Below are 15,405 nucleotides of genomic sequence, written 5' to 3' on the forward strand. Positions count from 1 at the left end.
TAAAAAAGGAATCAAAGCAGTCTTTATTATGATTGTTGAGTCAAAGTATGCATGTTTATCCTCCTATTCTAATCGATCAACCCTCATAGATATCTTGCTTAGCCTGGCTAGATACTTCTTAGAATGCCTGCCAACATTGCTCAAGGTTGAGATTGTATACTTCTCTGCATCAGACTCGTATTCGGTAAAAAAAAAAAAAAAAAAAATACACTCTTCAAAAGCTTATTACATCTAAATTCTAAACTGTGTTAATGAATGTCTTTGAAGAACAAAACTCTGCTTCACTGTTGTGATGGCTTAGAAAGACTTTGCTTACAATACGCTCCTTGGAGAAAATAAGATACTGGAAGCAAGAATAAAGGAGGGTTAGGCTGCAATTCAAAGCAGATCTGACAGAGTTATCCTTAGTTGCAAGATGGACTGAAGGATGAGGCCAAACAGCAAGTGAGAGTTGCAACAGAGATAAAGGCCATCAAACATTGTGAAGATTCTAGATGCTGAACTGGATGAATTGTAATTTACAAGAGACTAGACCTCTCATATGTATGCGCCATTGCCAGCACCTGTGATGACAAAACTAAAATATCATTAAAAGAAAGCAAGAATTATAGAAATAACTTAATATCTAACTATAACTTTCAGTAAAGATTACCAAAAAATAAAGAACTTAAGCACTTGTGAATTATAATCACCATAATTCCATGAGAGAGAGAAAATCGGGCAGTACCACATCCTCTCGAAAAAGCAACCATTTAGGAGGCATTTAAATACCGCATTAAAACATCAATTTCATAATGGCATTTCAATTTCTTTCCATATAACTGCATGAGTTCTTTTCTTAAGCTTATCTTGATAATGACACTAGTCAAATCTTTCATTACCCTTTTTTTTTTGGTTTTGGTTTTTGTTTTTGTTTTTGTTTTTTTTTGTTTTTTTCAATAAAGTAATTGTAATTTATTAAACTTGGAATAGCATTTACAGGAAGTATGCAGAGATTCGGAAAAAAAAAAAAAAGAAAAAAAGAAAAAAAAAGAAAGAAAGAAAAGGAAGCTATAAGATTAGCAATACAAGTGCAAAGAGTCTAAAAAACTCCATTAGAGAAAAGGTTGAGATAGTAGAAGAGTGTGTTGCCCATTCAAAGAGAGTTTTCAAGAAAAGAAACTTGAGATTTGGTATAGACATCTCCTTCCCCTCAAATATCTGCTGATGCAAGTTTGTTAGCATACCCTAGGTTTCTAATTTTTCTAATCACACCCTCTGTAGTATAAAATTGTTCTAATCAATGACTACTATGCACTGCCTGTTACAAAATAATTAACAAAACTCAATCACATGAGAATAATTACATATAAGGAGATCAAATTAAAGAGAAAGATATTGTGAGCGAGGTGCATTGAGCCACTTGCATCTCACATGACTAATTTCTATTAATGATTTTAAGAGAGGATAGAAGTAGATTAGAACAATTTGATACCAGAACGGGTGTGATTAGAAAATTTTGAAATCTAGAGTGTCAGCAGAATTGGGATAAATGACGGAGGGAATAGATGCATTTTTTTACCACTTTTTATTTCTGGATTTCATTTTTTTCCCCACAAACCCATAGTTTTGGTACTAGGGTTATGTTGTTCATTTTTCCCCCCAGTCATATCACTATGTACGACAAGCTTCCAAGAAAATAAGGTATGGATTCCTGATAGCACAGCAACAATGATCATGTGATGAGATATAATGATAAATCTAGAAAAATTAGTAAAATGCTGGAACAAAATGCTTATTAAATACTAAATAGCATGTATGATTGTTCTGAGTTTGAGGACAATCATCAAATGCTAACTTCTCTTTAAGGGTGTACCTTGTGTTCTCCCCATGAACCTGGGCTGTGCCCCTATTTTATTAAATATAATTATACTTAAAAAAAAAAGACAATCATCAGGTGTGCTTTTATCTTGAGGAAAGCCAAAGTGGCATCTCGAAGGAAGTTATTGTTCATATCTTCAAAGGGTAGTAAGAACAATTCATTTTATTTCCGAAGTGTATCATTACTCAAATATTCTAAATTTAGCTCAATTGGTAGTTTAATTATACAAGGATACAGAAGAAAGAGGAAAACTGGCACCTTCTAATCTATAGATAATGCAATGGCAGATCAGCTGAAGAGTTCTTTAATCTACAGCTCTGCCCTAGGTGAACATCCCCAAAAATGTACCTGCATCACCATCAATCAAGTGAATATAAAATATTAAACTAAAACAGCGAAAGAGAAAGAAAAAAATGTAAGTTCCAACAGAAAATGAGTTTTATTATAGAAAAAGAAATAACCTATATTCACAGTACTCAGGCCATGCACACCGAGCTTTCCCATAGTCCCAAAAACAGTCCTCATCCCTCAGAGGTCCACGCTTAGCTGTCACATATCTTATCAGTGAAGATTGCTCAAGGAAACCCCACCCCCCAAAAGAATTTATTAGATAAAAATTCACCTTTTGTTACAAATCTAGATTTTGCATCAGGATGGATATCATGCCACATCTGAAGCCACAACTCCCTCATTAGAACTGGGTGTCTAACTATGTTCCTGTGACTTGCTACATAAAGATAGTTTCAGTTAAACCTGTATCACTACTACATGTAATCAATCCTCTATTTAATACTGTGTTTGGCTTGAATCGTTGTGTAGAGAGAAACCAAGAATAAGGTCAACTTAAATTTCCGATAAAAGACATTAGATTATCCAATTGAATTCAAACACTTGATTGTTTTAAATATATCCTTCGAAAAGATAGCACTATTTTGTCTTATTTGTCAATGCAACCAAGTGTTTGAATTCAATTGGAAAATCTAATGTACTGCACCTAAGGTATTGTATCTAAGTTTTATCCATTTTCAATTTTAAAATCACCTTAAATATTTCACCAAATAAGTATACTTCTTCCCAAATGAATGAGACCAGCCATTATATTTGATATACAATCAACCAGTTGTATGTTGCATGTTGCATAACTACACCATGTTCTCTCCAAACAGTAACAAATGCAGTTTAGAAGGACATTATTTAAGACAAAGGGCTATAAAGAAAATTTCAAGACTCCATTCATGAGGAATGCAAAGACATGTAATGCACCTTTGTCAAGCTCCCAAACTGCTGTCCTCTTTCCAGGAATACTTTCAGAATCTTCATAAAAGGTTATGTATTTAACCCTAGGTGACCTTGTCATGTTGGGAACAATGTCTTCTCCATGATGATGTTCTACATTCAATTCCACTTGTACATCGGACCCATCATGCTCAGGCTGCATTTTTAGAAGGAATTATCAAAATTATTGTGGAAAGAGGACATGTTTAATATACACAAGATGTTAGAATTTAGATCCAAGTTGACTAATTCCTACCAAAACGTGCTATAACTGAGGTTGTATTTGTTGCAAATTAAGTAGTTAGGCAATGGGTCAAATTACTATTTCAAGATTGCAAGTTCATGAAGAATTACTCAAGCTATCATCTAAGTCAAGCAAAGACTTTGATCAACCCTCAGTCAAGTGAGTTAACAGGATTCATAATACCAACCTTTCTCAAACATAATTTAACCTAAACTTGAACCTACCCATAAATAGCCCTCATGCATGACTTTCAAGGCGGGAGAGGCAACCATCCTAAGATCATTGAAAGAGCCTTAATTCTCTTGAGCCTAACTGTCAAAAACCTTTCCCTGTGAGCTTACCCTTGAGTTTCTCCCCGTGAGTTTTCACTCCATAATATCTTTATTAAAAAAATTGAGATTCTTTACCTATTTGATAGAAATCCTATAGAGATTTGATTTGGAGCACCAGAGTTCCGGGTTTGATGTAAACAAGTTCGTTTGTGGAGGAAGTTCTATACAAGGATTCCAGAGTTTTTGGGCCGTTGCGGTGGGAGGTAAATGGATCACTTGCTAAGGTTACAACTTGAGTCTAGTCTACAATGGTTTTGTGAGTATAGACTGATCATAACTATTTCTTCTATAGTGAAATTTCCTAAGGGGTTGGTTACTCTCGGAGTGGTTTTTTATTTTTAAGAGTTATTCAAAAGTTTTTCACTTCATCACCAAAATTCGTGAGTGATTTTTATTATTTTGGATTGTGGTGATCATTACTATGGTTGTGCCATCTGTTAAATTGTTAACTCTAGGCACAAGAAACAATTATTCAGTTAGAATGTTGGGGTTGATTTAAGATTTTTTTTTCACTAGAAATATAAGCTTAGGTTGATTTAAGATTTTTTTTTTTTTTTTTTTTTCACTAGAAATATAAGCTCATCATATGTAAGACAAATTATTGCTATACAAGCCATATAAATATCACACGAAGATAAGAGAAGTAAACAAGGCCAGCTCATGGCAACAAGGAATATCAAAGCCAGAGGAGAACTGGTTAAACCTCCTTAAACTCAGAATGAATTAGGCATAAACTTCAGGGGCTCCCAATTTTTCAAAGATAAGTTCTTTTGAAGAGAATAAAATCACATTACTAATTCATGAAACAGAAGCAACAGATACAAACAATGTCCATGCAATAAATATTAATGTAATCACTAAATTCCAGCGGCAATTGAGATATATGATTAAATGGGGGGGGGGGGGGGGGGGTTGGGGTAAAAGTTGTAAGACCTAAAGAAGCAAAGCATTAAGAACCCCCCCCTCCCCTTTTTCTTCTCTTCTCCATTAGAGGCAAAATGGTAGACAAAATGGGTTTGATTCTAAGTCTGTTTTGAGTCAAAAAATGTTTGTTTGGTTTATGCATGATGCGCAAACCTTTAGCTGCAGCTGCGGTAATATGCTAACACATAGTGTCAAGATGACTTCATCTCCTAGTTTTAGCAATATAAAAAAGATATGCACTCCCTCCATGCTGATTGCATTGCAAGACTATGCAAGCAGTCCAAAGAATATTAAAAGATCTACAGAATGTAAAACGTAACAAATAGCATCTTAAAATGCAGGCTATTACTGGGAAAAATCATTATTCTTATATACGGTAGCTGATTAAGAACTGATCAGAAGCTAAACCAATTATCATGAGCTAACATCATGGAAAACATACCTTGGTTCACAAACCAAGATTATGTCCGAACCTGATATTGGGAAAAGAATAAAATACGTAATCACTCTTGATACCACAAAGACAGGAATTTGATAGAAGTTTAAAGGAATTATCGAAGGCACAGAATTTGACATCTAATAACATGCATCAAACTATCTATTTTGTCATGGTTAAGTCTCGCTGAATGATCTAATCCGTAATAGAGTTTTGCTATCGCATTCTTATAATGCATGCATATAGAATGCATACATACAATACAATTTCATAAACTTAATCGTCCTTGTACACACACACTAACTAGGAATACCTGAGGAGTCCTTGTTATGTTCACTTTTGATCCAAGCCAATTCTTGCAAAAAGAGAGGGAATTGTATGGTACCTGTAAACAGATATGTCAATTTCAATGGAAGCTATAGTATTATTGTATCCAACTTCAAAAATTAAATTACATATGGTCATACTGAAGCTGGTGGATCTAAATACTTTCTGTTATTATTATTATTTTTTTTTTTTGTGGGGGGAGGGGGGGGGGGGGGGGGGAGGGTGCTAGGTAAAATTTTTGGAGGGATCCGACCCCGAATGTACTCCAAAAGGGGTAGATCTGCCAATTAGCCCAAAGGACATTGGCAATAATTTCTTTCTTTAAAATTGCTGAATAATGGTTAAGTGATTCAATTCACAATTTCCTATCAACTTAAAGTTTAAGGAAAATTCGTAGTCCACTTTAACCATTTCAAATTAAAAATTTCAAGTGTTGGGCTACACTAATTGAATCTTGGTCTGCACATAAGGGGGAGTGTCAAAATAATGGTTGAGTGATGGATTAAATTCATTGTTTCCTATCAGCTAAAGCTTTTGAGACAATTAGTAGTTTATCAAAAATCACTTTTACAAATAAGATTTCTCGAGCTTACTGTATCATCCCCACTTGCGGCACCTGGATTCCCTTCAACCAGATCCCCTGACCTACATGAATGTTACAAACACATATATTACATTTTACAAAGAGGCTGAAACACTCATCTATTACATATTCCTATCACTTAATCCATTAGGAAAAAAATGGCAAAAGTTGTTTCAATACTATATATACAGTGTGTTTTATTACTTATATGTAGTGTGCTTTATTGAAGGTGCTAAAAAGGGAAAATAATGAGCATAAGGCTAGCGAAAATGAAGCCAATAGGTAAAATTGATAGTTTAGTCAGCAACATAGCAAGCACAGAGATGAAGCAGGGAAAAGTTAATATAATTTAATGCATGAGTTAAACACCACAAGGGACAACAAGTGGTCCGCAAGAGCTCTGCATGAAAAATGGAGCAACGAACAATAAAGGACCCAAAAAAGACCATGTGAACACAAGATAAGGTCTGACAAAGTCATATTTATAACACAATAAACAACCTACCAGTAGAGTATAACATGAGAATATTGATCTACAACATCTGGACAAAGACCTATAAATTATCTATAAGGATATGAACTTATACAGGTTGCTAACAAATGAACCAGAAAGATCAATTTGGTTATATACATCTCTTTAGGAAGTGAGCACAAGATATTTTGAAGGTCTGTAGACACTTAAGACTTTACAAAGAGAAAATGAGATTTGTTAGTCTAATATTGGCTTGTAAATGCCCCTCAAACATCCAGAACTTGAGAAGAATCATCCTAATTTCAAGTCACCAACACACAAAGAAAAATGGTACAACCACAAGTCAACAAGTGAGATAAACAAAAATCAAATTCATCATAATCAAACAGTTAAAACCAACCAGCCCAGAAAAAAATTTCAGGAGTCATGAAATGCATAGTTGAGGCCACAATGATGTAAACAAGAAAGAGTTGAAAAAATAAGATTAAATACCAAAAATTTCAAGAATTATGGTTTAGTTTTGATGTGGGGCCTTCTTAGCAGCTCTCATACGCTATTTTAGTTATTTTTGAGTCTTAGTATTAAGTTTCTTTAGGTTAGAATGTTGTTCATTCAGTTTTAATGAAGTTTAATTAAAATATAGATAGTTTGGTTATTTCATTTTTTTTTTTGAATATGAGGTAGTGGGCTGTTCTAGAAGAGAAGGTATCTTGTGCATCTTGTCCTTTTTAAATGGTTTAAAGTTCTTAATTACGTTTTCATTATTATTAGGAGTCCTACCCTTTCTAGGAAAAGGTTATTTAGGAGTCCTTCCTTCTAGGAGTAGCAATGGCAGTTGCCTATAAAAGAATCTTTATGTATTCAAACGATAGAAATAGAGATATTGAATTTAATAAAATTCCAACAACTTGGGATATGATTGCCTTCTCCTTCTTGAGAGTAATTGGTTAGGAAATCAAGGTGTGATTGTGTGGGATTATCTTTCATTGTTACTCATTCTATTCAGTGTTTTGACACCAAATAGCCATCAAAATCATTCATGATCCATACATTTTAGAACAGAGTTTGGCTAAAAACTTGGCTACAACCAATAATAAGAAGATGACATGTGTCCACTTACTAAACCATACTTAAGTGATTGTATACAATCATTTTAAGTGAGTCGTATGCATTGCATATAAGAGGGACACATGCCAAACTCCTAAGCTTGTAGCCAAACTCTGTCCTACTTTTTATTTCCTAATCCTATCTAAACCCTTAAACATCAAATCCTATTCAAGAACCCTAATTTAGCATAAATTCCTAAAGATCCTACATCAAAATTGGTATTAGAGCTCATTAAGGCTTCTATCCTGTGGCACACGAATAGCATGACAAAAAGAAAAATACATGATGAAGAGCATGACATTAACCAAGAATCAATTACATTGAACTATCTGAGGAAAATCATTTTCTTCATGTTACTCACAAGAAAAGGCAACATATTGGCAAGTGGTGGTTAATCTTAGAGGGGACCAAGGTATCAAGGATAATGGTAGAGAGGAGATTGCTAATTGTATCTCTACTCTATAATGAAGCATATTTTTCTGATAATTAGAAATTTCTACTCTGCATGAGAATATGCAGAAGGTTAAATTATCCAATCTTTTATAATAAAAGCAAGCTTTTTCCATATTTTGTCACGAGTTGCAAGATTGGAAATTTGTATCCTGACAAGAATGAGTGTTTTTTTTTTTTTTTTTGGAGGAAGGGAACTAATGTATAAGTACAGTACAAGAGCCTTACTTTAAAAGAGTAACAAAAGGAGGTTTTGAGATCAAGCCCCCTGCAAGCTTTGTGTATGGCGGTCGGCTTGGCAACATAAGCGCATGTTTACTATCATCAATTTTATACACTTGAGCAACCCAGGAGCCACCAATCAAGCTTGCCATACTTGATAGGACAATGAAGTAGGACAATGATTCAAGAACTAGGGGCCTTTCAGTGGCTAAGAAATGACCACATAAGGCCACAAGGAGAGCATCAAATCCTATAAAAGCAAATCAATTAAAGATCTTTGCTTTTAACCCAAAAAAAGAAAATTGTGCAGTATTATTCAAGTCGGATCTTTCAGCTACTTAATCGAACTGTAAGGTATGAGAATTGAATCTCTTTGCCCAACTGAATAAATTATCCACTGTGGGTGGTTTGCATTATATTAAGTTCACTCCCCCTGACACCTCCCCACAAAAAAACAAAAAATTAGAGAGAGATTATATACCGGCTGCTTGCTTCCAAATTTAAAAAAAAATTCCCGGAGATAGAAGAACCAACCCTACAAATTGTTCATGCTTGATAATTTGATTCCTTTTCTCTTTTACAAACTGAATAAGTATAATTTTTTCTGAAGTTGTCAGATGCACTACGAGTAATGGACCTGTTACAGGACCAGCACCCCATGTCCACTAGGATTAGAGCATCGGAGACATACAATATTTTCTGAACTCAAAGAACCTAACATTCGCCTTACAACAAATTTTGCAAGATTTTAATTTTTGCAAACTTATATTGAGTACAGATCAATAATTGTGCAGTCAATGCTTAACTGAGCTTTCAAAGAGTAGATAGGCACTTTTTTTTCTGGGCTTAGGTGGTCAATGGGCAATTATCACAGATTATCACCATTAAACAAGTGCAGTGTAATTACTGTCAATATTTTGTCTCATTGGCCTGTAAAAATCTAGTAACTAAACATGATTACTTAATCGACTAAGAAACACACTCCAGCATGTGCACACACACACACAGTTCCAAACATTCAAATAAGTTTATTCCCTTTGAAGTCTAATTAAATATGATAAAAGAATTTCGGTAAATATTATCCAGGAAATTTAACTACTTGACACAAATTGTATTAGTCACTATGATTATGGATCTAGTATGAACGACACTTACCTTGAGAATAGAGATCCTTCAACCTCAAAGATGACATCCGTAATGATCCAATTATCAGGGTAAGGCTTGCCACTCGGAGCAAAATAATAACCAACCTGTTTTGTCATTGCCAAGATACTAAAACTATCATTCACCACAACATGGTTACAAGCTAAATGTAGAACATGCAGCAACAAATCCCTAGTCATAAGAAAGAAATTTCTTAGGATGCATATAACCTATTAGATATTCAGAAAACCAATAAAACTAGTTTAAAAATGTGGAGATAAATTAATTAATGAATTCAGTTAAATTAATAGAGAAATTTTGATGCAATCCAAAATCCATTAATGTCTCAAAGGCAAACAATTGTTCATCCATGTGATTTCAGTAATATACACACATGTTTACAAGTGCTCCAACTTAGATCAGATTTATCAGGAAACTAGAAAAAAAATTATTATTCTTAAGCCCAATTAAACATTCACTATTGACCTTAGAACAGAAATGGACAAGAAGCAAATCTACATAGTGTTTAAAGTAGCACTCTCTAAAATTGCAGGTGTTTTTTCTTTCTTCTATAACAGATTAATGAATATGTCCTTTTCTGATAGGAAAAATGGAAGTATGTATGATGAAGAACAAGATTTTACCTCAGTCTTCGAATCTAATCCATAGATACAAAATACATTTTTTATAGGTGGTCTGTCCCAAGGTGTAAGTGGATTTAAAATAGGATCACTATGATACCTGAAATACACAGCATTATAACATAGTTAGATACAGAAATAAACAAAACAAAAGAGCAAGAAAAAAAACTAGCTGTAGAAATTTTAAATTAATAAAGAATTTACGACAGATGAAACAGCAAACACTCAGAACTAATTACAGTTTCAGATAGTTAAAGGACATTAGCAAAATGTTTGTTTTTGCTACGTAAAGAACCACCTGGTAGACTACCTACTCTTTTTTGTTATGTAAACACTCTGCAAGTATGCATACTCCATCTTAATGTTAAACTCTTTATCTCAAATGAATAACACCTCATCATTTATAACTAGCTTATTTTTTTTGGTGAAAGCTTTTCACCAAATCGACTGATTTGCAGCTCCATACAATTCAAAGAGCAAATATGATCAAACACTTGGTAATGGGTTACTAGTATCATAAAACAAATCTACACAGTAGAAACTCCATCTAAAATCAAAGACATGTATTATGCTGCAGCTGCCTCTCATGCATATTGTTTTAAAAGGAAAAATTAAGTACTAAGCTCTTCAATCCAAGGTGGCTTAATTATGTAAATCCATCCCTTAGTTTCAAGAACATCGCACAAGATAAAAATATTAGCATAGACAAAGACATCTGATAAAACAAGCTCAAAGTGTAATAATAATTTTTGAAGCCTAAAGAAGATGAAATCTATATAGGTTGACATGAAGATGCTTCAAGGGTAATGGATTAAGTTTCACTCCCAGCAGGGCAGAACGACTGGAGAAGTTGTAATAATTTGGCATTATATGCAAAAAGCCCACATATAGAGTGCAGTAAGCTTTGTTGGTGATTAGCAAGACAATACCCACTTCTCTAATTGGTACAAGAGCCTCTTGCTATCCGGATCATAATCCTCAATTGCTTTGAAAAAGGTCCCATCTGATATTTCACGAGCAGAGAAGGATAACTGAGTTGGCAGTCCACATTCCATGCTAGATAAGTTGGCCTCAGCCACTTCTGCAACTGATGGATAGGCATCGAATCCTGCTCATACAAGACATAGGAAACATGTTGAGAATGATAAAAATACTGTCTCAGTGAGACCTGCATTAGTTTCAAAAGTCTTACGACGAATGGATGGGATTTCAATATTGATTATATTTGTTGGGAACCCAGAGAAGTTTGACCGGAATTCCTGCTCTTCACAGTGATACATGTGATGACCATGCCTGCTCCCACCAGAGAAGTGCTTCCAATATGCATTATCTGCCCTACAATTCTTTGAAAATGGCAACATCCATATTGAAGAAGCAAATGAATTGAACATCAATCTAGCTGTCCCCTGAGACCTTCCAAAAACATATGATAAGTGTGCATTAGAACAGGTGTCATCGTCTAATATGGTAACCATGTCAATAAAAATTGTTGGAAGATGTCACTTTCTCGGTCTCAATGTCACCAAGAAGAGAAGTTGGGAAAATTGAGTTACATAGACAACATTCCTTGTTAATTTAACATTTAATAAGGCATTAGAGGAATTTATATTTCCAAAGTATAATGTAGTCGACAGTTACTAAAGTAATAAAATAAAATTAACCTAATAATATTAGTTTAAAGGGAAGAAAAGATAATGACATACTGCACAAGTTAGAGAACTGACATAAAAAGCACCGGTAAGAAAAGAATATTTTGAGAATATTTCAAAAAAGAGATAACCTCAGAAATAGGAAGACCATATGAAAGTCCAGAAAGTGATGCTTTTACAGTCTCAATTGAACCAAGAAGAGGAGCCCCTGTAATCAACGATACAAAATAAGCCCAAAATAAGTATCATGTCCATTCCAAGTGACTAGAGTTTAAAGTAAATAAATGTTCGTTCAAAACAATACCAACAGCAAAATACGCATGAATGTGTTCATCCAGCCACTGGAAATAATGTTTTGGTGCAATTTCTAGCTTTAACCACTCCAAAAAATAACGAAAGACGTTATTACCCAAAGAATGGGCAAAGACAAGTGAGGGACCTCCACGAAGTTTCAGGGCAGTTTCAAATGTCAATCTGCAAAAAAGAACAAAAAAAATTTCTTATAACCCCAAAATCAACCAGTAAATGAACTTCACCCTAACACAAACTGTTCAGAAGAGAAATTTCAGCACAACTTGACACTTCAGAATTATTAGAAATCTTTTGTTTTTATTCTCAACAATATATCCCAAAACACTTAACTAAGCACTTTGATTTATCCATGTACATATTGCAATGTCTGTCTACGCATGTAAAAAAATATTACTACCTTTTAACAACCTCGCTCATTTGTTAAAAGTCAACATTGTATTTTCCCCACCATCAAAACATCAAGACATCACAATCTTAGAAACTGCTATGAGATTCAGATCAAAAAGAACACTTACAAAATTGAGATTCCAAGTAATGGACAAGCAATTATAAATGTCAATTTAATATTGACAATGCAGTTAAACAACTGCATAGCAAAGCTTATTGAAGGCATAAATAACTTATGTGGGAAAAAATAAATTATAAATCAAAATTTTGGCAAGACCTATTAGATTTTGCTAGAGAAGAGACATAAAACTACTCCAACTTTCTATATCATGCAAAGACAAGAGCTTAAACTACAAAGCAGAACATGTATGGCATTTTGCTTACGAAGTTAATTGAGACATGAACAATGAATTACAGAAACCACCTAAACATCAGTCAATTATGTAAAGTCTGGTTAGCCTAAGGAAACTATGGAAATTGGTCAAATCATGGGACAAAAATAATGACTAGGCCCTTTGTTATTCAAATGATATGCCCGAGATGTTACAACAAATAAGGGTAATTAGATGAAAGCAACTACAAATTGAACAGCTCTTTTTATCATCTTTTTTTTTTTTTGGGGGGGGGGGGGGGGGGGGGGGTTTGTGGTTGGGATTTATTTGTACAGGGAATCCATCCAAAGACATGCATCATAGCTAGTAATAATAGTAGGCACTAGAGATAATTTAGGTTATATACAAACTTTAGCTTGTGAAAGTAAAGATCTCGCTCCTCAAGCTTTGATGGTGACAATCTCCAATCATATGGAACAGCAATGATTGCATTGGCCTCTATACCAAACTCGATACACCACTTAATCCACTCTTTCCACACTGAAGAGAGAGGACCTGCAGACCACAAAGCAACAAACTTCAGTTATGCATGTCATACCACCAGAAGTGAAGCAAACTATGATTAAAATATCCCATATAGAGGACCATGTAAAAGAAGTAAACACATACCTGTTATATAACCTGGATCAAGTTCAGTGATTGCAGAAAGACCACTATCTGGCCGAGACCTGCATTCTGGATGATCTGTTTGATTGTAAGGATCCAATATCATGCACTTAAGCCAACAATTCACAGCAGAAAGAAGCTGCAGGCAAAATGAACGCGATGCTCTCAGATTATAAATATTATTAGTCTATTTGAAGTCATTATCAGACCCTTTACTGTCACATATTTATATTCAACGCAATTTTGTTAATCTAAAGTGTTTGCATTTTTGCTAATTTGATAAATAATGATATTACTAGCAATGGCCATAGTATTTGGTATAAGTGTTTGATATACCAAATATCTAAAAAGCTTAAGCTCTGATTGATTTGGAGGATGGAAAATTTTGGATGGATAAAAAATAATTGTAATTTCCATCATGCGTGTTTGGGAAAGAGGATAGAAAAGTGAAAGAATTGAAAGTAAATTATTACTATACCATTATTATTATAAGTGGAATGATGGAAAATTGAAGTGGATTTTTTGTAATTTCCTTCTCAAGGCCATTTCCCTCACCATTTTCTTCACAATTTGGAAAGAGCTAAAAATAGTGGGCCCAGGAGGAAAACTACATCCACCCCATTTCATTTTCTTTTTCTTTTTCCTTCCCCCATTTTTCATCCTCTCATTTTTCACCTCAACCAAACATTAAAAAAAGGGGTTAGAAAATGGTAAAACTTAATCATTTAACTATTATTCTAAAGCGGGTTCGACCTAAGACCTCATGTATTGATACCATGATAGATTGCAGATTGTCCCGAAAGTTTAAGCAATTAAAAAATTGTGAATTTAATCATTTAGTCATTACTCTAAAGCGGGTTTGAACTAAGACCACCTATATTGATACCACGATAAATTACTAATTATCTCATAAGCTTAAGCTCTTAATAAATGATGAATTTAATAATTTAGTCCAGGTTTGAACTAAGACACCTGCATTGATACCATGAAATATTACTAATTCTAATTATCCCGAAAGCTTAAACTATTAGAAAATTGAGACCCTTATCCAAATTATAATCATAATGTCAAATTGTAAATAGTGAGGTGGAAATAAGCATTATCAAAAATAAAAGTAGACGATTTTCCTTTTTAACTCAAAAGCTTTATGAACATAAAAAGTGATTGTTACATAAAAGTAGGAGAGGGAAATGGAGTGTACTTTGGTGGTGTCGAGCCAGACCAAGTCGAGTGGGTTGAAGTCGAGAGGAGAGTAAGGGCAGTCGAGGATGGACCAAGCGCGGAGCTGTGTGGAAGCGAAGCCTGGGATTATGATACCGGAGAGTTTCGAGTAGTCACCGGTGAAGTCTCCGCCGTTGACGGCTGAGCCGTGCTGGTTCACGGTGATGAGAGTGAGGAGGAGGACGATAATCAAGACTCTCATTTTGGGTTTGCAAATGTTTTGTTTGAGAGAGAGAGAGAGAGATTGGTTTGTTATGAGTGACATGACTTTATGAGTGGTTATGACTGTCTGTTGGACTGCGAGGGAGGAGGAAATTTCGGTGCTTTCCAGTTTCCATCTGACAGGTCATGGGCTGCGCAATTCAAAGGTTGTTGTTAGCGGGTGCACTTATGCCAGGGTTAATAAATTATATTGGGAAAGTTTTTAACATCATTTTTATAGAAAATATAAAAAACTCTTATAAAAATAAATTGTTTTATTATTTTTTCATAAAATGTTTCTAAAAATAGTTTTTAAATAAATACTCTCAGGCATTTGTTAGCATTTTTCAGTTATAAATAATAAAAATAAACTAGAAAAGTTTTATTAATCATCATATGTTAGATCTGTTTGGGATTCGCTTATTTTGCTGAAATTGAAAATTTTTTATTGAAAGTACTGTAAATAAAGGTAAAAGTTAGCTGAAATAATACAGTGAAACTCATGAATAATATCAAAAAGTACAGTGGAACTCATAAATAGTAGCAAAGATAAACTGAATAGTAAAATAAGCTGATTTTTTAAGTTGGAGCCAAACACACATGTCAAGTTTGAAAAGATA

General features: G+C 34.1%; 1 protein-coding gene across 4 annotated transcripts; it reads right to left on the bottom strand.

Annotated features, from left to right (window-relative positions):
- LOC126698539 (phospholipid--sterol O-acyltransferase) lies at positions 1 to 14,964 on the bottom strand. 4 transcript variants are annotated; one of them, XM_050395848.1, is made up of 16 exons: positions 14,565 to 14,963; positions 13,367 to 13,502; positions 13,108 to 13,252; positions 12,076 to 12,140; positions 11,798 to 11,874; positions 11,210 to 11,423; positions 10,951 to 11,125; positions 10,021 to 10,117; positions 9,389 to 9,483; positions 5,993 to 6,044; positions 5,386 to 5,457; positions 3,125 to 3,293; positions 2,484 to 2,588; positions 2,323 to 2,407; positions 2,120 to 2,209; positions 1 to 563 (listed from the first exon to the last, which is right to left on the bottom strand). In XM_050395848.1, exons 1-15 carry the CDS (start codon positions 14,847 to 14,849, stop codon positions 2,128 to 2,130), a joined length of 1,854 nt encoding a protein of 617 aa, XP_050251805.1. In that variant the 5' UTR covers positions 14,850 to 14,963; the 3' UTR covers positions 1 to 563; positions 2,120 to 2,127. The 4 variants fall into 4 exon arrangements, 3 of the variants coding, with proteins under 3 accessions (XP_050251805.1, XP_050251804.1, XP_050251803.1); XM_050395847.1 differs by having other exon boundaries at positions 1 to 577; positions 11,971 to 12,140; XM_050395846.1 differs by having other exon boundaries at positions 11,971 to 12,140; positions 14,565 to 14,962.
- Positions 14,965 to 15,405: the final 441 nt, after the last annotated feature.

The sequence above is a fragment of the Quercus robur genome, chromosome 9, assembly GCF_932294415.1.
Source record: "Quercus robur chromosome 9, dhQueRobu3.1, whole genome shotgun sequence".
Taxonomy (NCBI): domain Eukaryota; kingdom Viridiplantae; phylum Streptophyta; class Magnoliopsida; order Fagales; family Fagaceae; genus Quercus; species Quercus robur.

Bases quoted from the DNA above. Each gene is read 5' to 3' on its own strand.
- LOC126698539 (XM_050395847.1), bottom strand. From the start codon at position 14,849: ATGTCACTCATAACAAACCAATCTCTCTCTCTCTCTCTCAAACAAAAC. The intron at 13,503-14,564 runs GTACACTCCATT...TTTTGCCTGCAG, and splicing joins TCTGGCTCGACACCACCAAA to CTTCTTTCTGCTGTGAATTG. The intron at 10,118-10,950 runs GTGGGTATTGTC...TGTGTATTTCAG, and splicing joins CTCTTGTACCAATTAGAGAA to GTATCATAGTGATCCTATTT.